This window comes from Ceratotherium simum, chromosome 6 (assembly GCF_057802395.1).
Source record: "Ceratotherium simum simum isolate JZ-2026a chromosome 6, ASM5780239v1, whole genome shotgun sequence".
Classification (NCBI taxonomy): domain Eukaryota; kingdom Metazoa; phylum Chordata; class Mammalia; order Perissodactyla; family Rhinocerotidae; genus Ceratotherium; species Ceratotherium simum.
This window is the reverse complement of record NC_141905.1, coordinates 59,094,667-59,122,373: the sequence shown is the minus strand read 5'-3', so window position 1 is coordinate 59,122,373 and position 27,707 is coordinate 59,094,667. Positions and strand designations below refer to the sequence as shown.

The 27,707-nt window shown below is 53.1% G+C and overlaps 1 protein-coding gene across 1 annotated transcript; it reads left to right on the top strand.

Annotated features, from left to right (window-relative positions):
• The first annotated feature begins 6,084 nt into the window (after nucleotides 1-6,084).
• LOXL4 (lysyl oxidase like 4) lies at nucleotides 6,085-26,860 on the top strand. Its single transcript, XM_087432404.1, has 15 exons — nucleotides 6,085-6,186; nucleotides 10,642-10,956; nucleotides 11,548-11,726; nucleotides 12,628-12,833; nucleotides 14,280-14,318; nucleotides 14,428-14,647; nucleotides 15,541-15,724; nucleotides 15,904-16,058; nucleotides 16,799-16,966; nucleotides 18,021-18,183; nucleotides 20,503-20,746; nucleotides 21,873-21,988; nucleotides 22,963-23,099; nucleotides 23,481-23,592; nucleotides 25,551-26,860. Exons 2-15 carry the CDS (start codon nucleotides 10,674-10,676, stop codon nucleotides 25,619-25,621), a joined length of 2,277 nt encoding a protein of 758 aa, XP_087288530.1. The 5' UTR covers nucleotides 6,085-6,186; nucleotides 10,642-10,673; the 3' UTR covers nucleotides 25,622-26,860.
• The last annotated feature ends 847 nt before the right edge of the window (nucleotides 26,861-27,707 follow it).

The following is a 27,707-nucleotide window of genomic DNA, read 5'->3' as shown; positions in this document are numbered from 1 at the left end:
CCTGGAAGCTGAACATTGGCTGGTTACATGAAAATTAACCCTCTGGAATCTGTCAGTCTCCGCCTTGAAGGATCTTACATTCTAGCTGGGGAGATAAAACCAACTCCTCACAAAGAACCTTTAAAATGTTTGCAAAGCTCTAGATCAACAAACTTAGACATAAGAGAATACAAACCTGTGTTTAGGGCACATGTACCTCTCTTTAATCAATAGCTTTGCTCCTGAACTCATATTTCCCACTGACTGCCTCAATGAACCCCAGAGAAAATTCACAAACCATTGATCCAAGGCTAGGACTGGCTCCTAAAGCTTTAGCCTTCAGCTTGGCTCTGCCCTCAAACAGTCAACCATCTTCCTAAAGGGGCTGAGAAGAGGCAAGACCCTGGGCTAGGGGGGATTTCATGCAGGCTGCAAAGTTCCCAGGCTAGCCCACTAAGGCCTATTGACCTTATCTTCCATCAGAAACTGGGAGAAGCAATGCAGTCACTATAGTAGTCGTTTTAAATGATCCAGTAAAACAGCTCAGAATAAGAAATGTTTTTTAATTTAACTTATCTAGTATTGCTCCAGGAAAAAAGGGTTCACTTACTGGCAGGTGAGAAGGTCATGGCAGACTTGTGTGAGATTCCGAAGGGACTTCGGGGGCTTCAGGGCTGTGGCACTGAGTTTTCATTCCGTCTCATTTCCCCCAGAACTTACGACTTTAATTTACCGGAATAGAAGCGCGTGCAGACACTGTGCCTGTTTAGCCGCCGAGACAGGGAAATGTGGGGTTTGCAGGTGGCATTGGGGGGAGGGAGAGCGGGAGGGGGAAATATTCTTAAGGGAACTGCAGAAGACTTGGGGAGGGTTTAGAGAGGGCTGTGTGGCTGGGAGGAGGAGGTAAGGACAGAAAAGGAGAGGGGACAGCAAGACGACGTGGGGGGTCTACAGGGAGCAGGAGGAAATAATGATGGTGGGGGAGAACGGTGACCAGGACACCGATCTTCCTCAGGCGTGGACTTAAACGTGAGAAACGGGGAATGAGGCGAGAGCCTGATGGGGGGGAGAGGGGGCCAGAAAAAAGGCAGTGGGGCAGAGAGGAGCATTAAGCTCTTGGTATCACATCAAATTGAACCCCCAAAACATGTGTGGGAACTCAGGGCCTTTGCGCTGGGGATCCCGGGGCGGAGGCGGAAATGGAGGAGTCTAAGTTGGGTTCCCTGCCTTGCCAGCTTGCCGGTTATTAGGATCCTCCCTGTCCTCCCCCCAAAACACCCCGCTTCCCCCCACCAAAGGTATAAATGCTATGAATGCTAAGTGTGGTCTTCCCTCAGTATGGGGGGCATTGGTTCCAGAACTGCCACCGATACCAAAATCCGGGGATGCTCGAGTCTCTTGGGTAAAATGGCGTAGTATGTGCGTATAACCTACGCACGTCCTCTGGTATACTTTAATCATCTGCTATAATACCTAACATAAAGTAAATGCCATGTAAATAGTTGTTGTATGGTTTAGGGAATAATGAGAAGAAAAATAAGTCTATTAATGTTCAGTACAGACGCAACCATCGCAGGCCTTTGAATCCGCGAATGCGGAACCCGCGGATACGGTGGGCCCACTGCACCAGCTCAAGACGGCACCAGGAAAGATTAAGGTTCCTACAACCCAGTTCTGATCAAACCCATCCCCCACGGAGTGGGGGCACAAGTTCACAGGGCTAAGAGGATGTGCCCACTGGAGCCTCCATCCCACTTACAAACCCGTGCTCCAGGAATTCCTTGCCCAAGAGGCGGGAGCCGGCTTCCAGCCCTTCCTCCTGAGTGCAGACCGCACCTCCAGGCTGTGCACCCAGGCTCGGGAGGCCCAAGGGCAGCTGTTGTGGAGGTCTGGACAGAGCCCGGTGTGTGTGTGTTCCTGTCACAGCAGAAGGCCCCTTACTGTGTGGGATGTGGGAAAGGGAGGGGGTGGGCCACAGTGGGGTTCAGGGCCAGGGGCAGACACTCCCCATAACATATTTGCACAGAACTCCAAGGGGTGGAAAGTTCCGGATTCAAACCTGGCCCTCCAGGTCTTTCCAAGGGGTATTTGTCAAGGCAGGAGCATAGACCATATGTTATTTACTAATGAGTTAGTTTGATTTTTATCTCTTACTTAGACATATGGTATGAGGCCCCCTTGGTCTCATGCCCAGGCCCTGCACATATTAGGGTGGGCCTGTCCAACCCCAAACGTTATTGAGTAACGGAAATTTTTCTGAAGCTTTCAGGGAAACCGGGGGAAGGTGACATTGCACATCACAAAGCAAAACTTTCTAAAATTTCTATTAGCCAGCTCTGTTCTTCCCCCAAATGTCCTTTCCCTGCTATAGTCATCTCATCTGGCCTTTCTCCCCTGGGAACTGTGGCCTTAGCTAGCCTCTCGGCCTTGCTACATCCACCTCCTCACTCCCCCACCCCCAGGACTTCTCAGAATCCCCTCAGCTCCCCTCCCCCTCTGAACAAAAGCCCCGTGCCTGGTTAAACAGCTCTCAGCAAAGGAAAAGCCCGTCCTATCCTATGTGGGAATGGTCTCTTCTCCCCATTTGTCCTGCTTTCTGTTGTCACGGTCTCATCCCCATCACTCTGTGTCTTTGACTCATCTCTGCCCCTGGGTGGTGAGCAACTCGAGGGCAGAGACTGTGTCTGGTTCAGCTCCGTGACTCTTTGAGAGCATTCATGCAAGCTTTCATGGACGCATTCATAGAGAAGCTGGCATCTGAGTTAGGCCTGAAGGATAGGTAGGATATGGAAAATGAAGTCAGAAGAGGAAAGGGGTGCAGGGAAGAGGACGAGCAACAGTGGATTCTCCATATTCTGTGGGCAACAGTTAGCCACTGAAGATTCTTGAGCTAGGGCGTGACAACACGTTAGGAAGATCAGTCTGTGCAGGATTTACTGAAGTCAGGACAGCCAAGATGCAGGGAAGAGAGGAGAGCAGTTGGACCCCTGGATGTCAGAGAGGCAGGGGTGCAAAGGCAGAACAAATGGATGCAGGATCTCGGGCTCAGCAAAATGACTTGCCTAAGGCCACACAGTTCAGACAGTCAGAACTAGAACTGAGATCCCCCAATTCCCAGCTGTACAATTTCCTCCACATTGAGTCTCAACGGAGGTGGGGCTGGACTGAGTCTTGAAGCAGCTGAGAAAGGAGGTTTGCCCAGCAGGTTCTCCCCAGGTGCTGCTGGCCACATCCTCGGTCACAGCGCTCTGCAGATTTTCTCCCCACTCGGGAGGAAAGTACAGCCCTGACCTGGGCAGGGTTGAGAAACACCCCATGGGGAAGAGAGTCGTGTTAGCTACTGTTCAACTCCTCAGCTCCTCACCCTGGGAGGGGTGGGCGGACAGCGATGCTTATACCCCGGGGCCCTGGGTGAGGGCTGAGGGGAGATGGGATAACTCCTGACACCTGTACTCCATGGCTTCAAAGCTTTATTCGTGACCACCCTGCTTGCCCACCTCTCTACCTCATGAGTCACATCCATCCTTCAAGGTACTTCTTCCAGGAAGCCTTGAATCCTCAGACTTCCCTCCTCTGTACCCACGGCCCTGTGCTTCCGCTCCAGTTTACCACTTGCTACCCTCTGCAGATAACAGCTGTGTAACTTTGGCCAAATCATTTAACCTCTCTGGGCCCTAGTTTCATCATCCATAAAAGGAGGGCGATGAAAGTATTGTTCATAGGAATTTTAAGGGGATTAAATGAGATGATACATAGAGCAACTACTCCATACCTGCTAGCCACTATGATGCTGACAACAGTGCCTCATCTGTTGGTTGATTGTGGATCTGTCTCCCCCACCACTCTGCAAATTCCTCGAGGACAGGGATCACATCTGGCTTGTTTGCGTTTCCCCGGCTCTCGCTCAAGGACCAGCTCAAAGCAGGCCCGTTTATTCAACCCACCATGTGCCAAGCCCTGCGATAGAATCTGGGTTTAGAGATAAGTAAGAAGTTCAAGGGGCCCCCAGAGTCAAGGCAGACACAGACCCGTCTATCAAGAGTGCAGCAGAGGGTCTCGGCGCGGGCTGAGGCTGTGAGCACAGTCAGGCATGAAGGAGGAAGCGGCAGTCTCCATCAAGTCAAAGCTTATTGAGAGGAACTGAATTGTTCCATTTGACCCACACAGCAATAGCATTTAAGGATGAGGAGATGGCCACTCAGCTGAGAAAATCCCACCATTAGTAAGTCATGGGGCTGGGCCTGTAACGGAGCCCCGCACTTCTCAAGGAGGGGGGCTCACAGTGACCCCCTGGGAGATCCCTCCTTCCACTGCTCTCCAGCCTCAGCCTCTGCCCAGAATCTTGCAGCTTAAAGGACTTCTGGGCAATGTCGATTCATTCCCCGGGGCTCTAGCTGGCCAGCCCCTGGCCTCCAGGGTATTTTTAGTTCTGGGCAGCCAGGCCTGGGCGGGTGATTGGCAGCAGGTAGAGCCCACGTTTTCCGAGCCCTCCATGTTGTTCCTGGCTCCGCATGAGAGGTGGCTGGGCATGGGGAGGGGGCTGAGGCATACCCAGCTCCCCAGCCCACAGCTGCCTCATTGTCCCTGGGGGAGGAGCTGGGCTGCTGCTGCTGTCTCTGACCCAAGGCTGGGAGCATTCTTTCCTGTTGATTCATCAGGGGGAATGCTTTGGGCCCAGCTGGGGCGGGGTAAGGGCACTGGGGGGACATCTGGGACATGGGCGACCAGCAGGACAGTGGTCCTCTGGCAGCCGGGTCAGTGTGATCTGTCACCCAGAGATCAGAAAGGTCCACCTTGCCATCCTAGCCCTAATCACATTCTGCCTTGTGGCAGTGTTTACACGTCTGCCTCCCCTAGCAGACTGGGAAGGCCCCCCCCCCCCAACCACCCCCCTACAGTGTCTAGCTCTCCAGCACTGTCTAGCACATAGGAGAAAATCAGTAACGGTTTGTGAATGAATGAGCCTTTGGAACGACACTCAGGCAAGGTGGAGGGAAGAGGGTGAACCAGGCTCGACTGATCTGGGCCTAGGGAGGAAGGAAGTCTGTCCATTTTACAGATGGGGTCACTGAGGCACTGGGAGGGACCAGCACTGTGGGAAAGAATTTGGAGGAGCGGGGCTGGGATTCAGGCACCTGGGTGCTCAACTAAGCTGATGCGATTCCTCTCTTTCAGCCTTGTCTACTTTTGTCTTATTCCACAGTCTACCCCCACCCCACCTTCCACACACACTCTCCCCCCATGAGCCTGTCAAGGGCCAGGACTGCCTCATTCATCTCTGTAAGGAGTTGTAGTGGAGGATTTAAGTTCTCTGCTGATTGTTTATTACCTGAGGCAGCAAGTCCTGTCTCTTGGGGCTCAGTGTTTCCAACTGTACAATGGGCAGAACAGAGGCCTCACGCCCACATAGTACTCAGTAAGCTTGGAGGGACCGGGGCAATGGAGAGGACCACCTTTTGCTCCAGAGAGAGCACACCTGCACCACACCATCCGGACCTCGTTTGAACCGAGCCCCCTCGGCCCCCTGCCCGCCCCCAAGAAGGCGTTCTGCCTTGTGCTAAGTAACCAAGCTCGAGGGATTGGGGCCCTCTGACAGGGAGGCCCTCCCCTATGAAGGGTGCTGTGCTGTGGCACCGGCACCTCCCAGGACTCACTAATGTAATCCCCAGGTCAAGTCGAGGGGGGGGGCGTATCACCCGGTTTTGCAGAGAAGGAAACTGCACCTCAGACAGGGACTCACGAGGCAACAGCAGCGCTCCAGGCAAACGCAACCCGCTGGCGCCCAGCCGCCGCTCTCCCGGGAACTCTGAGCCTCCCACAGTCCCTCCTGCCGCAGGCGCCAGTTTCTCCCACGGAAAACAGCTGCCCCCCTTCGACCCCCCGCTACTTCGCGAGCCCGGGACTTCCCGGGCCAGCAGGCGGCGGACTCTGGCGGGCTGCGGGTGGGCACCGTGGCACACGTCCCCGCGGGGGCGCGGAGCGGAGGGGCCGGCCGGGCGCTCGCCTCGTCCAGGTCCGCCCGGGGGCGGGGCCTACGGGGCCTCCTCCCGGCCGGCTGGGTGGGGGGCGCCCGCGGGCGGCAGCTGGATAAAAGGGCCCCAGGGCTCTCCAGGAGGCCGCTTAGCGCTGCTTGGCCTCAACAACCCAGTCCCAGCCCCGGACGCCTGCGCTCCAGCTGGTGAGCCTCCGCCTGGCCTCTGGCCCCAGGTCTGTCTCTTGCTGTCCTGTCTGTCCGACTTATGTCTCTCTGTGGGTCTGCAAGCCTCTGAGGGTTCCTGAAGGCTGGGGCCTGGGAAGGATGGGGGCCCCATGGACAGTTAGCCTAGCCCCCTAGTCGCTCATCAACCTGCTTCCAGTGGAAGTGACCAAGTTGGGGAGCTTGGCCCAAGGCCCACCCAGGGTGGTGCGCCCTGGCCTACGGGGTGTCTGCGTGTCTTGTTTGTGAGCACACTGAGTGTAACCATTTCTCTGCCTGCTCCCCCACGGAGGACACAGAAGGGGCAAGGTGGGTTCAGATGTCACCCTTGTGACTTGGGGGACAAAGAGGCCGAGTAAAGCCAGGCTCTCCAACTAAACAGATCAAAGCTGATTATGCTGAGGGTGGGGGAGAAGGCAGAGGATGGAGGGTGGGCAGAGGGCTTCAACCTCTACAAGTCCTATGCCTGGACAGGTAGAGCTCAGAGCCCATTTGCTGGCACTGCTTCAGGTCACCATAATCAGTGGTCCCAGGGAGGGTATCAGGGCTGAGAGGGGAAGCCCTGCCCCATCCCCAAAGAGCTACAGGGAAGGGGCTTCAGGTGATCCTGAGGCTGGTGCCCACCAGCTCAGCAGCCCTGATGCCCTCTCCTGAATGCCCGTGGGCACTTCCAGCCCTCCCTAGAGGGGGGCCTGGTCAGGCCAGGTGCCAGAGTCCCCTGGTAGCACCCGGACCAGGTGCTCTCTGCTTCAAGCTGGCAGGTCCTGGATCTGTCACTTGGTTGCACTCAGGGCTGGCACTCACCCCAGTGCCCTCACTCCACAGCTGGGTCATAAATCAACCAGCAACATGGTGGAATTTCATTCATCTCCCTGCCTCCCTTCCTTCTTCCCCCTCCTCCAACATCCATCTCTCTCATGGTTGAGAGTCTAGCTTCTGGAGCAGGCTGCCTGGGTTTGAATCCTGGCGAGGCAAGTTACTTAGCTTCTCTGGGCCTCATCTTCTCATCTGTAAAGTAGAGATAAGTAGTCAAGAAATATTTTTATAATAATTATTATTAACATCCCTTCCCTCCACTCCAGCCTTCCCTCCCCTCACGCTGACCCCTTCTGCTTCACTTGGGAAAAGGCAGTTTCCTTCCCAGCCTGGTCCTCTCCTCTGTGCTCAGTGCTGCGGGAACAGTTATGAGGAGACACTGTGGAAACTGGTGTGGAGACAGGAAGCAAACACACCAAGTGCTAGGAAGGTGGAGCCTGGAAGGGCTTAATGGAGGGGTAGCATTAGAGCTGGGTGTTGAAAGATGTGGAGGAATTTCGCAATCTGAGATAGAGGGAAAGGGTCCTCCAAGTAGAAGGAACAGTGAGGGCAAAGGCTTGGAGGCTGGGAATTGAAGGATCTGTGTGAGGAATGTGAGGGGACGAGTTTGGTGTGAGCAAAAGCTATTAAGGGACCTGCATTGGTGGGAAGGCTCAGAAGAGGGGCTCTCCCTTATCTGACACTCGGTTCCTCCTACTGCCCATCCATCTCCTGGGCAGCTTTCATAGAAGGGAGCAGCCCTTGTCTGGCACCAGGGTCCTGCCGCAGAAGCCCACCCCTGCCTCCAGGGAGGCCCTTGGAGGGGAGGCAGTCTGTTGGCCCAGGACTGTCCACCGCCTCTTATAAGACGTCCGCAGTGCTGTGGGGCTGTCGGGCACAGCCAGACACAGACCTGCCTGGCCCACCCCATGGCCCATCGGAGCATGTCACAGATAGTGCTCATTTCAGAGGTGCTGCACCTGAGTCTGAGAGAGAGGAAGCACCTGACTCTAGTCACAGAACAGCTTGGTGGCAGAATGAGGAGCATCCCGACTTATGGGGACAGGGAGCAGGGTTGTCTCTCAGGCCAGACCCCATGTGACCACTGGGTCCTAACAGTTGGAGGGCCCTGAGCCCAATCGTTCCCATCCTCTCCTGTCACCTGGGGAAGGTCATAACCACAGTGACTTCGGTTTGGCTCAGTCCCTAGTTGTCCACCTCCTCCTTAGGGGTGCATGGAGGAGGGAATGGGGACATCCCAAGCAGTGGAGAGCACTCTGCTCGTGGTGACAGCCAGCCGGGAGCCCTCACAGGCTCACGAGTGGGGAGAGACATGACGAAAGTGTTTAAGTCTGGAAAGGAAGTGCAGGAGAGGTCAGGGTGGGAAGAGACTTCAGCAGGGAGAATGGGGAGGAGGCAACACAGTCTCCGGAAGTGGAGAGAAGAGAACCTGGGCTCAGAGGGAAAAGAGGCAAAGCTGGAGAATGTCGCAAAGAGGGGTCCCGGGGCCTTGCTGTTGAGTTAGGACGTGGCCTCCATTCCTTCTTTATCCAAAGAGGGGCTGGGACCTAGACCAATGGTTCTATAGTAGCTGTTAATAGTTGTTGTTAATAATAGTTAACTGTCAACTGAGAGCTGGCTCTTCTAAGGGTTTAACATGTATTCATTCATTTAATCTTCACAAGAGTCCTATGAGGTAGGTGCTATTATTATCCCCATTTTACAGAGGGGGAAATGGTGGCACTGAGAAATTAAATGACTTGCCTAAGACCACCCAGAAACTAATTGGCAGAGGTGGGATGTGAACCCAGGCGGCCTGACTCCCAGTCTGGACACTTAAGCACTGTGCTATGTCACCTTCATCTGTGCAGCTGTGGACATTTACTGGGTGCCACCTACATACCTGGCACCATTCTGGGCACTGGGGACACAACACAAAGTCCTCATGCCCGTGGAGCTTCATTCCTGAGCCCATCTGGTGCACTTTCAGGAGCCCACTCAACCCAGCCCTGGGCTTGCCAAAGCAGGAGGATTGGCGAGGTGCAGAGTGCTTCTCAGCCAGACACCAGCCAGAGGGAAGGGAGTGGCAGGCGGCCATGTGAGACGCCCCCTACTGAGACTGACCAGCTATGCAATCCCTCGAGGGCAGCAGTGACCGTGGAAGGGGGAGGGGCCTCCCCTGAACGAGTTCTCTTAAGACTCAAGCACTGAAGAGGGAGCCAAAGACCCAACTCTCTCCATCCACTGTGTCCGGCCGGCCTCAGCTCCCTGTCAGCAGCAGAGCCTGGCATGGAGGAGCTTCCACATTGGCAGCTGCAGACACTCGACAGCTCTAACCAGCTATGACTCTCTCCGCTATGCTCCCTCCACCCTGTTCCCAGGACCAAGGCTCTTAATGTACGAGGGGGAGAGGACCAGGCCCCGACCTCATCCCTTCTAAGGACCCAAAGATCCCTGGAGACAGGAGCCCTCTCTCTGGTGTATGGCCACTGCCTAAAACCCGCCGATGGCTCCTCACTTCCTACAGGATGAAGGACAAACCCTCTGCATGGTGCACAGGCCCTTGATCATCTGGACCCGGCCTGTCCCTCCACCGCTGTCCCCTCCCAGCCCCCAATACTGCAGCACAGGGTTAAGAGAGGGCATTTCCTGCTTTTGCCCAACTCACCTCTTTCCCTCTTTCCTCCTTTACCCATCTGTTCTCTTTACCTGTAATGCCTTTTTCTACTCAGGAGAACCCTTCTTCATCCGGCAAGGCCCAGGTTAAGTGTCCCTTCTCTGAATGCCTTCCCTGATACCTCTTCCCTGAGCTTTGTGAGGGCAGGGAGTAGTGCTCAATGTCTTCACTTCTGTGTCCCAGCACCGGGCCTAATAATTGGCCTGAAGCAAGAATTCCAAAAACGCTGGTTGAATCGGTGTACAAATCACACCCCCAGATGGACCTAGAGCAAGAGCCCGAGGATATCACAGACTATCTGAGTGGGAGGAGATGTTAGACAATATTTGCTCCAATCTCCTCACTTTGGAAATAAGGAATTAGGACCTGGAGAGTTTGAGACTTGCCCAAGCCGCACAGCAAATGAGCGGCAGAGGCCTAGACCCCCACAAATGACCGTTTCCGCTCCAGCATTCCATGTGCCTTCCACGGGGAGGGTGGCCACGGTGCTGGGACCATCATGAGGGCAGTGCCCCTGGGGTAGATATTCTGGATCTAAGGGCACCCCTGGGAGCTCCCCTATGACTCAAAGCGTAGGCCGCCCCCTCTACCTACATATAAGACGTATCAAGAATAGCTATTTGAGGAGCACTTACCACGTGATAGGCTTGTGCTAAGCAGTTACAGGCAGTGTTTTATTTAATGCTCACAACAACACTGTGAGACAAGGATTTTATTTATTATCCCCACTTTACAGATGAGGAGATTGAGGCTCAGTAAGGTTAATCTTAAACTTCCTCAAGGTCACATGGCCAAAGAATGGTGGGTTTGAACCAAATTGACTAATCTCAGAGCCCAGACTCTATCAGTGCCACTGTACACACACACACATGTGGGTGCACACACGCACACTTACACACTTGGAGGCTCCCTGCCTTCTTTTGTCTCTGCCAGCAGAAGAGGCCTGAGGTCAGAGTAGAGGTGATGATCATTGTCATATTTACTCATTTTCCAGGTGCCTCGACCCCAGCTGCCCTTGAAGTCATCATGACGTGGTCCCCACCAGCCACCCCCTTCCTGCTCCTGCTGCTCCTGCTGCTGGGCCAGGCCCCTCCCAGCAGGCCCCAGTCACTGGGCACCAGGAAGCTACGGCTGGTGGGCCCAGAGGGCAGGCCAGAGGAGGGCCGCCTGGAGGTGCTGCACCAGGGCCAGTGGGGCACCGTGTGTGATGACAACTTCGCTCTCCAGGAAGCCACAGTGGCCTGCCGCCAGCTGGGCTTTGAGGCTGCCTTGACCTGGGCCCACAGTGCCAAGTATGGCCCAGGGGAGGGTGAGTGCCTGGTGCTGCCCAGCACGATGACAAGAAGATGGCAACGGGCTTTTCTCAGGGAGTGGGCTCACTGAGGCTCCAACAGAACACATCAGACTCTCACCCATCTTTTAATACCCAGCTCAAATGACCTCCTTCATGAGGCATTTCCTGAGTGCCCCAGCTGCAAATGATCCCTGCTCCAACCCTCCCATTCTTGCTTGCAATGAAGCCACAACCATCACCACCACTCAACTCTAAGTTCCTTGAACATAGCAATTAACACAGTTAATTAACACAATTAACATTTGCTCAGCAAATGTTGAGTGAATGAATGGAAGGATGAATGGGTGAACAGGTAGGTCTAATTACTAGACCTATCCAGCATTTTCCAAAAACAGGTGCTACAGGACCTAATGCCAAGAAGAGGCAGTAGGCAGGGTTGCAGATACCAAGATCCCAGGAGAAACAACTCTTTTCCCCCACCCCCACTTTCTACTCAGGGTTTGGAAGGGGAAAGTTGATAACTGTGGGGGTCCTATCCAGGAGGCAGAGCCCATGACTTGCCTCTCCATGTCTGTCCCCGAGCATCACCCATCCCCTCCCCCACAGGACCCATCTGGCTGGACAATGTGCGCTGTATGGGCACAGAGAGCTCCCTGGACCAGTGCCGGTCTAATGGCTGGGGCGTCAGTGACTGCAGCCACTCAGAGGACGTCGGGGTGGTGTGCAACCCCCAGCGCCAGCGAGGCTATCTTTCTGAAAAGGTCTCCAATGCCCTTGGGGCCCAGGTGAGGAGGCTGTTCAGGCCTTGGCCTGAGCTGACAGTTGGGTCAGGGGACAGAAAGCCTCCAGGTGATGAACCTGGAAAAGGAGGGAGGGGAAAGGGAGCAGAGCGTGGGCTGAGAAGCATCCCTGGGGCCCTGACTCCTTTGGTGGCCTGGAGCAGGTGCATGGACAGAGGGCCCCAGCTTGAGGTAGGGCAGGCCAGGGAATCAGAGGCTGGGCCTGCTGGGAATCCCTGAAGCTGCTCCCCATCAGGAAGGCAGCAGGGGGGCAAGGGGCTGCCTTACCCACAGGGCCTGGCCACAATTGCTGCCTCTTCCCAGCACAAACAACCCCAAGCTAAAAACAGCCCAAGCCAAACAACAGAAGCAGGCAAGGCAGGTCTCTGGCTCCTACTCTCTGCTGCCAGGGACAGAGGATAGCTGGCCCTGGCCCACTAAATGCGGTGGGCCATGATGGGCAGCTCTGCACTGGTCTAAGTCACCCCAGGGCTAGGGTCGGGGGTCTTGTGGGCCAAAAGATCCTGCTGGTGGTCTCAAGTAGCTGGTCTGTGCCCATCTCCAGCTCTCCCCAGGGTGGCATGAAGAAGGTCTCTCTATGCTCGATGGAAGCCTCCCTAACTCCAAGGGCTCCCATCCTGATCCCAAGGAGGGCACAGATCTGCCTGGTTCTCTCAAGAGTTGAGGAAAGGACCCTAAACAAACTGAGGTTCAGCCTTGTGCTCACAGTTTGGCCTTCGATGAATGCCTCCCCCTCTCTGGGCCTCAGTTTCCTAGCCTGTGCAATAAGGGGGCTGGGTGGAGTGATCTTTAAGCACTTTGAGACCCAGCTTTCCCATGTGAAGACCTGCAGTGGGCTCCACAGGGGCAGGGATCCTGGGGCCCACGGTGATGGCGTACCCTGCAGGGCCGGCGGCTGGAGGAGGTGCGGCTCAAGCCCATCCTGGCCAGTGCCAAGCGGCGCAGCCCCGTCACCGAGGGAGCCTTGGAGGTGAAGTACGAGGGCCACTGGCGGCAGGTGTGTGACCAGGACTGGACCAGGAACAACAGCAGGGTGGTGTGCGGGATGCTGGGCTTCCCCAGCGAGGCACCTGTCGACAGCCACTACTATAGGTAGGAGGACGGCTGGGCAGAGGGCCACAGGGGAGGTGGGGCAGTGGGGCAGTGGCTAAGTGTGTGCGCGCATGCATGTGTGAGTGTACCTGTGTGTGTGTGTGTGTGTGTGTGTGTGACGTGTGGGACCTTGCAGAGTTCAGTGAGATTGGCGGGGGTGGGTGTCTATGGCAGGGCATTCAGTAGGTGTTGGGATTGGGAAGGAAACAGGCCCAACTGAGGAATGTGCCTGGACTTCGTGGGTTATGGGTCCCTCAGAATAATTAAGAGGAGAGTGAGGATGAACTTCAAGACCCTGGGAAATACCTAGAAACAGTCAGAATATAAACATTGTACTTGCCAATCATATAAAAAGAATTGACTATAGTACAGAATACTCCCCAAATGAAAACAATCGAATGTAAAACTGTATCCTTTATTAAAAAACTAGACTTTACTGAAGATACTTACAGTGGTGCCCATGACGATAGACGACCTGAGTTCTGGTCTCAGCTCTGCCAGTGACTAGTTGTGAGGCCTCAATTATTCAATCCGCAGGGAATTATCTCAACTTTGCCCCAGTGAACTTCCTCAACTCCGATCCATGCCAGGCTTTGACTGGGTTGCGTGTAAGCAAGGCGTGGAGTGAGGCAACATTTGGGAGAGGTGACGTAAAAATATTGTCCGAAACGTGACAGAACTGTCACAAGATTGCATCAGCCTGTAAATGATGACCAGTCACAGTCCTACCAGCTCTGTGTCAGTGAAAACTGCATTTCTCATGAAGGGAGAAATCTCCCACAGGACATCTGAGTCATCTACCCTCTCCCACCCCCAATCAGTTTTAGTCGCTCTCTCCTGTGTCCCGGACTTAGATGACCCTGGTCCCTAAGACCAGTCATGTGGCTCCATCCTTGAGGATGACTGGGATGTGGGTCCCTGACTCCCCACTGCCTGGTAATTGCACATCTGGGCCTGGCTGACTTGCCCATCACCCATGAGGTGGGCAGCCCTGATTATAGCCTCGTGTCTCTATAGGCAGTGTCTCTTGGTGGGGAGCCCCTGCCAGCAAGGCCTTCAACTTCCACCTGTCCCCAGAGGACCTTTCCCCTGGGTCCCTTCCCCTGGGCGTTCCCTAAAGGTTTCCCTTCATGGGGACTGGGAGAGGGCAAGCTTGGAGCTGCCTGCCCCAGGGGCAGCCCAGTGCAGAAGAGACCCCAGTTTGGTACTACTCGAGGGACTGGCTAGGCCCTGCTTTCCTTCCCTGTAAAATGGAGATCATCGTTATCTGTGAGGTGGCCACCCTGTCAGAGCTGCTGTGAAGCTCAGCACTGAAATAAGATTTGTGAACAAGTTTACAAACTGTGAAGTCTGGTGCAAACTCAAGGACAACTATGAAGAGCCAGGGTGGCAAGGGGTAGGATTTCTGCACCCACTCCACTCCCCACCTGTTTTCTCCCACCCCAGGAAAGTCTGGAATTTGAAGATGAAGGATCCCACGTCTAGGTGAGGAGCGGCACCTTCCCTCCCCTCCCCTCCCCGATGCCTTGCTCTCCCGGAGTCCTGAGCGCTTCCCTCAACCCCTCCCCCACCCTCAGTCTCCCTTGTCTTCCAGGCTGCAGAGCCTGACAAAGAAGAATTCCTTCTGGATCCACCGGGTCAACTGCCTGGGGACAGAGCCCCACATGGCCAACTGCCAGGTGCAGGTGGCACCAGCAAAGGGCAAGCTGCAGCCGGCCTGCCCAGGTGGCATGCACACTGTGGTCAGCTGTGTAGCAGGGCCCCGCTTCCGCCCTTCGAAGGCGAAGCCTGAGCGCAAGGAGTCCGGGGCAGAGGTGGGTCCGAGGGGCCTGCACCCCGGCCTGGAGGCACAGGCCCCCTCTCAGCAGGACCCTGTCCCATGGGGCGGGTCTGGGGGGAGGGGTTCTCCCAGACAGGCAGGAGAGGAGGGATGAACCACCCCTATCAAGGAGGTGTTGGTTCAGACTGGGAGGAGGAGAGCGAATCACAGAATGGTAGAATCTTGGAATCTATTTAAAAGGAACCGTTTATAACCCTACCATAAATGGAAAGCTGACATCACGGGCCATGAATAGAAGGTAACTATAAAAACAGTAATTACATTGTAGCTACATCCCATGGAGGGCTGAAGGTATTGAACATGAGCCTGGCCCTTTGTTATAAAAAGGAATGAGTGAGCAAGCGCTGGTGAGGTGTTGGCAGACATGGGGGCACCACAGTGAGATGGTCTCCTCCATGAAATGGGAAGGAGTGGAAGAGAATTCAAACGGAAATAACTTCCCCACTACGTGAATCACTTTAACTAATACCATGTCCCTGTGCATCTCTAAAATCATCCCACAGATCTCCTGGGGAAGAATTGATCTAGTTGAGTCCCAAAGGACAAAGAAGAAGCTGAGGCAGGGCGAGAGGAAGGGACTTGCCTAGATTAGGAGGGTGGTAAAGCCCAGGGATCCCAGCTCCTAAGACTTTCATTAGAGCTGGAATTTGTTATTACTGTTATTATTGTGGCAGTTCTTGATCACTGAAGAAAGGGAGGTTGAGAAAAATGGCTTATTCAAGGCAATAGCTGTGGGCAGTCAGAGATGGGACTGGCTCTGGTCGTTGGCTCTGCCTAGCTGGATGGGGCCCTGCCTGAGCTCCCTTTGTGGTGGCTCAGCCCCTGCCTCTTCCTCAGCCCTCCCTGAAGCTGGATTTCTCCCAGCAGGAAACGAGAGTGCGCCTCCGCTCCGGGGCCCAAGTGGGTGAGGGCCGAGTGGAAGTGCTCATGAACCACCAGTGGGGTACAGTCTGTGACCACGGGTGGAATCTCATCTCCGCCACCGTCGTGTGTCGTCAGCTTGGCTTCGGCTCTGCTCGAGAGGTCCTCTTTGGAGCCCGGCTGGGCCAAGGTGAGTGAGGAGGCCTGGTGTGGGGTGGGAGGGCCTGGATGTGCCACTGGTCCATCTCTTGGTGGCCCTGGGATGCCAGAGCCCAGGTCAGAAGTTCTCCCCCTCTGGGGAGGGGAAGCCACAGGTGTGGGGCTACAGAGGTGGAATGTAACATGGTACCTCTCTCCTTCCCCCTGTAGGGTTGGGGCCTATCCACCTGAGCGAGGTGCGCTGCAGGGGATATGAGCGAACCCTCGGTGACTGCCCCTCCCTGGAAGGGTCCCAGAATGGTTGCCAACATGAGAATGATGCTGCCGTCAGGTGCAACATCCCTAACATGGGCTTCAAGAATCAGGTGAGCTCAGGTCTGGGCATGGCCTCAGGCTGGGGCCTGGGAGGCCCTGAGATAGCCTCAGGACACAGCATCAAGCCAGTGGGGAAGGGATCATGAGAGGCGGCTAGCACTTCTGCCTTCCCTTGGAGCCAGCCTGGAAAGCCCTGTCCTTTCCCTGAGTCTCCCCTGGCCTGGCCCACATCCCCTCAAGGCCAGGTTCTGGCCTTCAGAGATGGCAGAAGGCAACGGGGACTCAGGTATATGCACTCTCCCACCACACTCTCTTGGGTCCCCTGTGAAGTTGAGAAAGAAGGTGCCTGGGGCAGGGGGCCAAAGGGCTGTCAGTGATAGGCAGTGGCATTGGAGAGGCTGTGTGGGATGGTCAGAGTTCAAGTGTCATGCTAACGTGGACCGTGGGCAAATCACTCGTGTCTCTGATCTTGGTTCTCTCTTTTGTGAGGTGGGATTAACTGTCTCATAAGATCATTGTAAATGGGACGATTTCAGGTAGGAGGAGGGCAAGTACCAGAGCAAGAGCCCTGGGTGCAGGCACACTGAGTCAGATTTCTCTAGTGGGTAGAGACGTCAGAGACTATCTAGTAAATGTCCTCGAGTTACAGAGGAGAAGACAAACCCAGAGAAGGGGAGCATTGTGTCCAGGGCCACACAGTGAACTGGCCTGGGCAGGTCTCAGGGCTAGCAGTCCTGCGTTCTCCCCTCCTAGGGCTGCCCTGCTCCTGACACACCTCTGACCATTGCAGGTGCGCTTGGCTGGTGGGCGCAGCCCCGTGGAGGGTGTGGTGGAGGTGCAGGTGGAGGTGAATGGGGTCCGACGCTGGGGGTCCGTGTGCAGTGACCACTGGGGGCTCACTGAAGCCATGGTGGCCTGCCGACAGCTCGGCCTGGGTTTTGCCAACCACGCCATCAAGGTAGGTCCCTGTCTTGCTCCAAAACGTCCTGTGCTAACGCTGCTAACCCTTCATTCATTCCTTCAACAATTCATTATTGAGTGAAACTACGGGCCAATATAATGCTGGGTGCTGAGGATACTACAGTGAACAAGACATAGTTCCTGCCTCACCGAGGAGTCAGTCAAGTGAGGGAGGCAGCCATTAATAAAAGTTCACACAACAGGCACATCATTGTGTCTATGGGAAAGATGAATAGAAGGTAGCCAGATGAGATGGGGGAGGAAGAAACAGCCCATGCAAAAACCCTGTGGCCAAATGAAGCTTGATTCGGTTGAGGAAATCAGGGATCAAGAGTGGAGTGTGGCTATCAAGGCCAAGTGGTGTGGAGCGTGAGGGTGGGGAAGGAGGCAGCGGCGAGACCATTCAAAGCCTGCAATCCAGATTTTGACAAGATTTCTTCCTTGCTGTTTGCCAAACAGTTTGGGTAGAGACTAACATGAATACAAGGAAACACACTGCTGTAGTGGCCCAGGTGAGAATGATGCTGGCTGGGGCCAGGCTAGTGGCAGTCCTGGGGGAAATAAGTGGATGGATTCAAAAGATATTAAGGAAACAAAGTCAAGAGGCCTTGGGCATGGCTGCGATGGAGAAATCTCTTCAACTGCGCTTGCACTGGCCTGCCGGGCAATGCTGGCCACACCTCACCTGGAGAACTGGGCTCAACCCTGAGCACAACCGACCATCTGGGGCTGTATGAAGAACAGCTGGGGAAATGGGACAGGCCACCTGGGTGGGCAGGAAGGGAACAGGACCATCCTCTTCCAACTGTAGGAGAGTGAGGGGGCAGGGCCAGTGGTAGAGGCCACTTTTGCCTCAATACATGGAAGAAATTTCTAATATCAGAGGGGTCCAAAGTGGCATGGACTGTCCCATCACTAAAGATTTTCAGGCCAAGGCTGGGCACAGCCTGGTGGGGGTGGTCAGACAGGGTCCTAGCCTCAATGGGAGTCAAAGGAGATGACTCCAAAGGCTCCTCTCAGCCCTGACTGGGTGATGCCGGTTGTTTTCTTAGGACACCTGGTACTGGCAGGGGACGCCGGGGGCCGGAGAAGTGGTGATGAGCGGGGTGCGCTGCTCAGGCACAGAGCTGGCCCTGCAGCAGTGTCAAAGGCACGGGCCAGTGCACTGCTCCCATGGCATGGGGCGCTTCTCAGCCGGAGTTTCCTGCACACACAGTGAGTAACGCGAGGGCCCACGGGGCCTGTGGGGCAGGCAGGCCTAGGATCCCCCAGTTCAGCAAGCCCGCACCTCCCGTCCTCAGGGAGGGCCCCAAGTGCTGGTCCCAGCTCCAAGGCTGGCGGGGTGGAGGAGGAGGAAGGCTGGACTTGGAGCCCCAGCTCGGCCATTTACCAGCTATGTGTGTCACAGGGGGAATACAAATCCTGCCCTGCCCCTCTCACGGAGTTATTGTGAGAATTAAACCAGGGAATATGTGAAAACACAAGGCTGTACAATAGTGTTTTTCAACTTTCATGTCATGACCAATGGTTAAAAAAAGTGAAACAGAAGAGAAAACAACAGAACGTGTTACATTTAATAAGAGTAGTATTTTTTTCTTGGAATTATGTATGTGTGTACTAGGTACCAACATAAAATACATTTTTTACTGTGGTTTGTAGTATGAAGAGTTTGAAGGCTGTTGTAAAGGGTATATAAATGTGAGGACACACGGGGCCTAAGGCTCCACTGTGTATTCTTATCCTGAGCTGTGGGATTTACCCCAAAGGCTTTAGGACAAGACCATTTTGAGGCATCGATCTGCCCCACAAACCCAGATTTTCAGGGCAGCAGCGTCTCTGTTTGACATCTGCCAACCAGATCTGTGCCAACATAACTATATCCAGTCCAAAGGCTGCAGGCTGGCACCAACCCTAGTGGCCACTTGACCTTCTTCCCAGCCAAGCCTCAAAGCCAAGACATCCTTAACCTTTGTCAGCAAGCTTCAGGGCTTCCTCTCTGTCCAGTGCACCTTGGAAGAACACGGAGCCCTTACCGCATACCCTCTCCTGCAGGGTAATGGGGCATCCCAGTGGGCCTTCCCAGCACCAAGGCTCACAGCACGTTGGGGGTCTGCTCCCCTTCCTGGGAACCTTGTACTCCCTCCCTGTTCCACTGCCTGGAGTGGCAGCTCTCCTCCTGAACAAATTCGATGCTTCACAATGGCCAAGCAGACAGCCAACCTGCCCCTCTGTGGCCATCCGTATTTCTCCTCTGTGGTTTTTCTCATTTCTTTCTTTCCTTTACTCTCTCCTCTTCTCATTCTCTCTGAAAGCTCTCCTTCTTTTCCACAGGAACTCTAGGGTTTGTGAGTGGGCACACCCTGGCCCACTCACAAAATATACCACAGGAATTTCGAGAGCATTTAGTCATAGTACAGGCTATACAATATAGCAAACCAGCCAAGCCCCACTTCCACCCTCGCTTCCCAGCTACTGAAGTCAACCGGTGTTCCCATCTCACCACTGTCAGCACATAGGCTCACGCATATGGGGCTTCTGCCACAGGTCTAGACTGTAACCTTGTTTTTGCACGAACAAGCATTGAGAACAGGCAACTTTTCTCTCTTGATGTTACGCGGCAACAGCTGCAGATCTCCACCTTTCTGTGCTGACACACGCAAGGGCTAGCAATGGTAGAGGAGGCATGTGGCTTCCGAGGAGGGTAAGAGCCCCTGTGACAGGAAGGAAACAGGAGAAGCACTGAACAGCCTGTTGAGACACAGGCTCCAGCATGTTGGATTTTTATGTACAGAGAAGCACCAGAAATGTCCACAATGACTCAGAGAAGAATGCACAGGATGCCCTGGTATGAACACCCATGACAGTAATCAGGTTAGAACAGGAATCTTGGAGCAAGTACAGGCCTAGGAACTGCAGCAGAACGGACTAGAACGGCAGAGCTCAGGAGCAGGCTCAGAGATTACTCTTCCAGCTCTCCCTCCCAGCCCGCGCCCTCTGCCCCTTACACTGAACCAACTGAGGCCCAGGGAAAAAGAGTGGCTGAGCTGAGGTAACCAAGTTAGACATCAGCAGAGCTTACTGAGGCAGGCTCCAGAGAGGCACTTATAGGCTGAGAAGCATTTTTCAAAAGAAATACTAGGTTACATCAATTGCAGGCTTACATCAGGCCAGATAATGATCTAAGCATGTTACAGGTATTATTGCATTAATATTATCATCATCCCCATCTTACAGATAAGGAAAATGAGAGACAAAAAGGTTAAGCAAGTCAGAGAGCCAGTTAATGATGCAGTCAGAAATTAAGCCAAGTCGTGAACCTAGGCGGCCCGGCTCCAGTGCCAGCAAGCTTAACTGTGACACTTTAGCTGCCTCCCAGGTTAAGGCAATAGATCATTCCTTTATTAGAACTCACGTCTCCTGACTCCTAAACTGCCCTCCTCTTCTGGGGCGCTCCAGAAGAGCTTGGTCTGGGGGCAAAGGAGCAAAAACGGCTCCCTTACCTTTTGCATCCGCACCGTGCCCCCTGTGGCCCAGGTGCTCCAGACCTCGTGATGAACGCCCAACTAGTGCAGGAGACAGCCTACTTGGAGGACCGCCCGCTCAGCCTGCTGTACTGTGCGCACGAGGAGAACTGCCTCTCCCAGTCTGCTGACCGCATGGACTGGCCCTACGGACACCGGCGCCTGTTGCGCTTCTCCTCACAGATCTACAATCTGGGCCGGGCCGACTTCCGCCCCAAGACAGGACGCCACGGCTGGATTTGGCACCAGTGCCACAGGTTAGTGCCCACTCATGCTTTGGCTCTAGAGGGACAAAAAACAGGTTCCAGGGACCAAACCAGTCTGGTCTTTCCCTGGCCCCAAGCAGACTTTCCTGGAAGGAGTGTATGCTCTGGGTAAGAGTCTTCCTTCCCAGCCACTTTACTGGCCTTGCCTCCAGGAGGTAATAGAGAATCCCAGGAGATCAACCTGCCTTCTCCATCACTCCCTTGCCTGCCCCAGATGTACCCAAGTTGATGGTGCTCATGGGGTCCATTTCCCACAGCAACATCCAACAGAGCAGTCATTGCCAGCAGAGTTCGTCTCTGTTAGAATGATACTGGACAATTTTTCTATGTTGGAAAAGCCAGGTAAAGTGAGGACTCCTAGAAGCCTGGAGTCCCAAAATACATCCAGGGTGCTGGCTCTGCAGAAAAAGCTTGCTGGTTTCTGCAGCAGCCAAGCAAGGTCCCCAAAGAACAGCATGAACTCTGGTACTAACGGGGGACAATGAGCATTCTTTCCTACCAGGCATCTCCAGCCCAGGCAGGAGAGACAATGCCTGTGACAAAGACAGAATGGAAAAATGTTCTTTTTCTTCAGGACACAGCCGTGGGTGGGGAAAGTTGAGAGGAATGGGCAGTGACTTTGGGACTTGGCCTTGCCTAAGATAATAAGTACCTTTCCCTGTAGCATGAACAGAGTTGTCATTAGAACTGGATTGGAAACAATGGTAGCAATTTGGGCCCAGGCTGACAGGGAGTGGAGGAAGTGCCCCTACTCAGCCGCTCAGCTCCTAGGCTGGTCCCTAGAAGTGCCCCTTCCTTCCACCTCTGCTTCAGGCCTTGAAGCCAGAGACACCAGCCTGCTGGAGGCTACCAGGGCAGAGCTTTTACCTCTCCTTACCTGTGTTAAGACCCTAAGTGATGGGGGCAGCTGTGCCTTGCTGCCTGGCCAGAGGTGATGGGAAAGTAGGCCATGGGTCACACTAATCTTGGGTTTGGAAGGGAGGAGGGCACTGCCCTGCTATTATAACGTTCCTCTCTGGGTAATGATGGGGCCTAGCGCCTCAATCTTACCTGCCAATTCTTCCAGAGAGGACCCTCTCTCATTGCTGCAAGGCTGACAGCTCTACCCCTTCTGCAGGCACTACCACAGCATTGAGGTCTTCACCCACTATGACCTACTGACTCTTAATGGCTCCAAGGTGGCTGAGGGGCACAAGGCCAGCTTCTGTCTAGAGGACACAAATTGCCCCACAGGTACGTCATTTCCTGTCAGCAGATCCTCCTCGTGTTATATTCCTTGGACCCTTTGGGCTTACGTTCCCCTCTGCCCTGCGCAACAGCCCCAGGCACCTGGAGACTCTGGCCTGACAACAGTCAGCACTCAAGGCAATTCAAAAAGATTAATTTCTGGGGCCGGCCCCGTGGCGTAGCGGTTAAGCGAGCACGCTCCGCTGCTGGCGGCCCGGGTTCGGACCCCGGGCACGCACTGACGCACCGCTTATCAGGCCATGCTGTGGCGGCGTCCCGTGTAAAAAAAAAGTGGAGAAAGATGGGCACAGATGTTAGCCCAGGGCCAGCCTTCCTCAGCAAGAGGAGGAGGATTGGCATAGATGTTAGCTCAGGGCTGATCTTCCTCACACACACACAAAAAAATCAGTTTGTTACCTTCTGAAATCTTAGGTATAAGGTCTCTACTTCCTCTGCATTCCCAACACACTTTGTACCAGTTTTAAAATGCTTAACACTTTCTATTTTGGATAATAGTTGCCGACCTGTCTTATCTCTGCTCAGTTCTTTGAGGGGACAGATTGTCTAATTCCCAAGGGCACACTCACAGTTTCTAGCCTTTAGGAATGGCATGGTAAACACTGGCTCTTCAGAGGGTTGGATGGATGGACAGACAAATCTATTAGCACAGTAGGGCTGGAATCTTCCAACCACATTTCCTAGGCCAACAGGGATTTCCATTAGAGCATCCAAAGTAATGATCTCTGTCACAGATGGGGTTTGCTACAGTGCTGGATTCATGGTTAGTAGGCTCTAATTCTAATTCTGGCTCTAATACTCAGGCAAGTTATTTAACTGAACCTCAGGTCCCTAATCTGATTGCATATAACTAGTAAGGCCGGTGTGAGGATTAAATGATAAATATATGAAAGACCTAGCAGAGTGCTTGGTCCTGAGTACCTACTCAGTGCCTCAATAACTGTCAGTACCCTTCTTTGCAGGACTGCAGCGGCGCTATGCATGTGCCAACTTTGGGGAACAGGGAGTGACGGTTGGCTGCTGGGACACCTACCGGCATGACATTGATTGCCAATGGGTGGATATCACAGACGTGGGCCCTGGAGATTATATCTTCCAGGTAAGGGGCTTGTGGGAATTCCCCATAGGAACTCCATTTCCTCCAGATGTTCCAAAAGCTTCCCTGAGGTCAAATGAAGGAAGAGAGTTTCATCCGACAGGTCTGTCCCTTGAAGGAGCTATGTTTGCTATAGGGGAAAGAACACCGAATCAGGATCCAGAGGACCTAGGTTTGAGTCATGACAATTCTCAGTTGTGACTTCAGTCCCCATCTGCAAACAGGGACATTAATGCCTACCTCCTGGGGTGACTGTAAGGATTAATGAGGCAGAGAATATAAACACACTGTGCAAGTCTACGTGAAATGTAAAGGATTATTACAGCCACGATCAACTCAGAAGCCAAATTCCCTGTTTTCAGCTGTCCCCTTCTCTCACTCTAGGTGGTTGTGAACCCCAAAAACGAGGTGGCAGAGTCAGATTTCTCCAACAACATGATGCAGTGCCGCTGCAAGTATGACGGGCACCGGGTCTGGCTGCACAACTGCCACACAGGTAACTGCAAGCTACTGTAGGGCCAGCCCTCTGTGGGCCCAGGGGGCTGGGAGGCTCTAAATGTACCCGTGTGTGTGACTTGAATGTCTGTAAAAGGCTAAGGACGGAACAGAGATGAATTTCCTTTCATATCTTCACAGGTAGAGTTCTAGAACAAACTGGTCAGACTGTCAGCCTCATCCAATACCTACTTCTGCATCCCTCTTTGTCCTTAAAGCTGTTTGGATTGTAAACTCAGTCTGTCATGTGTCCTGGAATCTTTCCTGTTACTTCAAGCCATGTCAGGATTTTCCTTTTCCAGTCCTGTTAATTCTCCCCCTCCTTTTCATATGGTCTTTCTTAGTTGCCTCTGTCCTAAGCTGACTTTCTCACAGGTACAAGTAGAAGTCCCCCAGCTGTGATCACTGCTTGCAAGAAGGGGACCTTCTTGCGGGATTGGCAGTATCAGACAAAGGAAGAAGTGAAGATCCAGTTGAGGGGGGTGGCAGAGTGAGGAGGTGGTTGCTCTACTTTATTTATAAAGGTAGCAATTCCTCCATCTTCAAGTTTAAAAATGCTTGTATTTGCTATGGGGTGTGCATGTTCACACACTTCCATATGTGGGGTGGGGTGGGGCAAATGTCAACATTTATTAAGACTTATTTCTGTGCTGAACACTATGCCAGGCACTAGGAACATAAATGGGAGTAAGATGGGGAGCTCAGTGTCAACTACGGTAAGCAGACATGCAAATGGATAACCCCAATACTATGAGTACCCCAAACCAGTATGAACTAAATGCTGAGCAAGCAGCGTGAGAAAGCAACAACCTGGAGGCCAGCAAAGGTTTTCCAGAGGAAGTGATGTTTGAGCTGGGTTCAGAGGGGCAGAGTCAGAGAAGAAGGGAGGAGTAGGAGAAAGAGCATAGGATTTGGCTTCAGAAGGCTTCACTGGGTTCCAAATTCAACTCCAGCACTTTCTAGCTGTGAGACAGTAAGGAAATCTCAACCTCAGAAGTTTTCTCTTTTGTAAAACAGGGCTTTGTACTTCAAACCCACTCATGTTTTTTTGCAGGGAGGGTTATGATGGTTCTTCCTAAGAGAACAGACTTTATCCTGTGGACTTCTGGGAACCATTGACAAATTTCAGTCAAGGGGGACAAAAAGATCAGATTTATGTTTTCAAAGATAACTCTGGCAACAGATGGAAGACAGAATGGGAAGAGGAGGAAGAAACAGTCTTAACGTTTTGAGTTTGTCAGATGAGTAGATTTTGCTGCCATTCAATGAGACAGAAATGCAAGAGGAATCGGGAATTGGGATCTGAGGCTGCACATAGAGAGAGAGCAGATCCTCCACAATGCTGGCAGCAGGCTGCAAGGAATGCAGGAGTGAGGAGGTAAAGAAAAATAATGCAGTGCTGACCCCTGTCAGGGTCCTTACAGAAAACAGACGGCACACTTGGATGAGAGTCTGAGGTTACTTAATGAAAGGACTACTTATAGAGGTGTAAGACTAAGGAAACAAGGGGTGTTGAGACATCCAGGGATAAGCAAGAATGGAAAACTTTTCACCTTTAGGCTTAAAGGGCAAAGGGTGCGCTAGGAGACAATCACTGCCAGACCAGAGGAAGAAATACCCCAATCTCTCTCTCCTTCCACCCTCTCATCTCTTGCTATTGTTCCACTGACCTAAATCAACCAGAAACCAGAGGATGAGGGAGCCAGAGTGAGACAATCTCTAGAGGCCAAAGGAGAGTAACCAGCACAACCCTTTCCACTCAATAGCCTATTCTTCCCGATGCCCCTGAAACTACACACCTGTTGGGTCTATCTCTATAGAATGGATTGGGATCTGTGTCCTTGACTGACCTGAGGTAAAAGATGAGCTGGGCAGAATGTATCTGTGTGTTTGTGAAGTTGTCAGGGAAGGGATGAGACCATGGTAGGGTGTACTTACCTGTTTTCCTTTGACCCACAGGGGATTCATACCGAGCCAATGCAGAGCTCTCCCTGGAGCAGGAGCAGCGTCTCAGGAACAACCTCATCTGAAGCCATCACTGCACACCCCCAGCTGCTGCCCACACACCAGATACCTCAGCTTATTGGAGCCATGCCCTTCACAGAGCCCTAACTCAGAGGGAAAGGGGCCAGTGCCAAAGGGCACCAAGAACCTGCTCAGGAAGCCTTTTGATGGCAAGTCACCAAACCAGGATGGTACTGCTCCCTCAGGATGGCTCTGGGCCTGTCCCCTAAAGGCCTTTGGTCTATGGACTATGGCCTCCAGGCTTTGTTAAACTGAGTTTCTCTTCCATAAGGAGACTCAGTCTTCCCTGGATCTTGCCCCAGAGTTCCTGGTTCAGGAGCAATCAGTTCCTTAGGGATGGACTATGGCCCAGTCCCCCATCTAAACGGTGCTTTGCAAATGTCTTGAAGGAGTAGAAGACAAAGGACCAAAATATACAGGCGGTGGGGTTAGCTCTCTGCAAGGAGCTCAAAGCAACACAACTTGTGTCAAAGTCACAACTGGCAGAGAAGTTGGTAAATTCAGTCCCTTGCTTTATCTGTCCTCATTTAGAACTCGCCTGTCATACTCTCTAAAAGTCTGTTCTTTAGTGCTCTTACCTTTATCCTACCGCAAATGTGGGTATTTCTAATATCCCTGGAAGCTTAGGCCTCAGGCATCCCCTTACGTCCTGATGGGCCAACACCACCAGTTACTGAGTGCTTGAGAAGGGGCAATATTCGCAGAAGTGGCCAGATAGGGCCTTCCTGCAGAACAGCAAGAGAAGGCCAAGCAGAAAGACTGCTGGGGTAATATGGACTCCAGGCCCTGCCAGGGCCTCTGCCAAGGCAAAATACATGCCATATGCCTGGCAGGTAATCCAATCTCCCTCAAGATCACTGTGCATCTCAGGACTGGCCTAAATTTCAGGTCTCAACCAAGTTTCTGGAGTGAACTTTACACTGAATAAATTTTTGCAATGGAAAGAACATTGGTCAAACAAGCCACTCACCTCTGTAGGAAAAAGACAGGTCTGGTAGAGTGGAGGATAGGAGACTAGGAATAAGTCAGAAGGGGGAACATTTAATTTAGTTAAGGACTAAACCTAGGAAAGGCCGCCTCCCTGCTTGATGTGGCTGTGATATGCTCTTGCTCAGGTAGTATAAAATCCCATGGTCTTCTTGGACATGATTCTTAATCTTTTCTCCATTTAGACACACTTAAAAGATGATCCTTACAGGTCTGACACCCTAATGCAATAAAGGTTGCTCACTATGGACTGCTACAAAGACAAGACCGGCTGTGATTCTTTGCAGTTCCCAGCACAGTAATTCTACTCCTTTTCACTCCCACTGAGCTGGTGGCTAGGATGTGTGGGGCCCACCTACTACTCACAACAGCCCCACTACATTTCTCTGATCAGATATTAGCCTTCGGTCTGCTTCCCAATTTCCTCCCCAGGCTCAGTGCTGAAACATGGATTGGAAAGGTTAAGGGATGCAAGGTAGCAGGCAAAGTCCAAGGATTGTAAACTTTTACAACCGAGGCTGCAAAGCCAATACCAACAGTAGCATATGGGGTAGACTTACAAAAGTATTCCCCTCCCACATCACAAGAGCTACCCCCTCCACAGGGAGTAAAGAGGGACCTGCCCTGGGTATCCTCTAGAAATACAAAGAAGTACTTGCTTCCTTCTCCTCTACCTTCTCTCATCTCCTTCATTAGGCAGAGAGAGCATTATATTTTGGCATGGCAGTTTAGGTAAACAAGGGAAGGACTGATTTCCTGTTGGATCTAGCAAACATCTCCCAAACAGTAACAACATTATACTCGCACACGCAGCTAATGGTCTGTGAAAGAATGTGCAGCTAGCGGGGGAGCGTGTGGTAACTGATGACTAGATTCAGGCAGGGAGGTTACCCACAGCTTCTTGCTGGATCCAGTTTCCAAGAGGGCCAGAAAAAAGCAGGCCAGGCAGTCAGCCACCGGCTCTGGTCTCAGTCTTGCTGCCCACATCACAAGTTTGATAGGTGCAGCCAGTTCTAATTCTTGGAAAAAGCTATACAAGGGTTGTGCTGTTACACCTCTGAGTTGAAAGGGAAGGACGTAGGAAGACTGGTGGCTGGCATGACT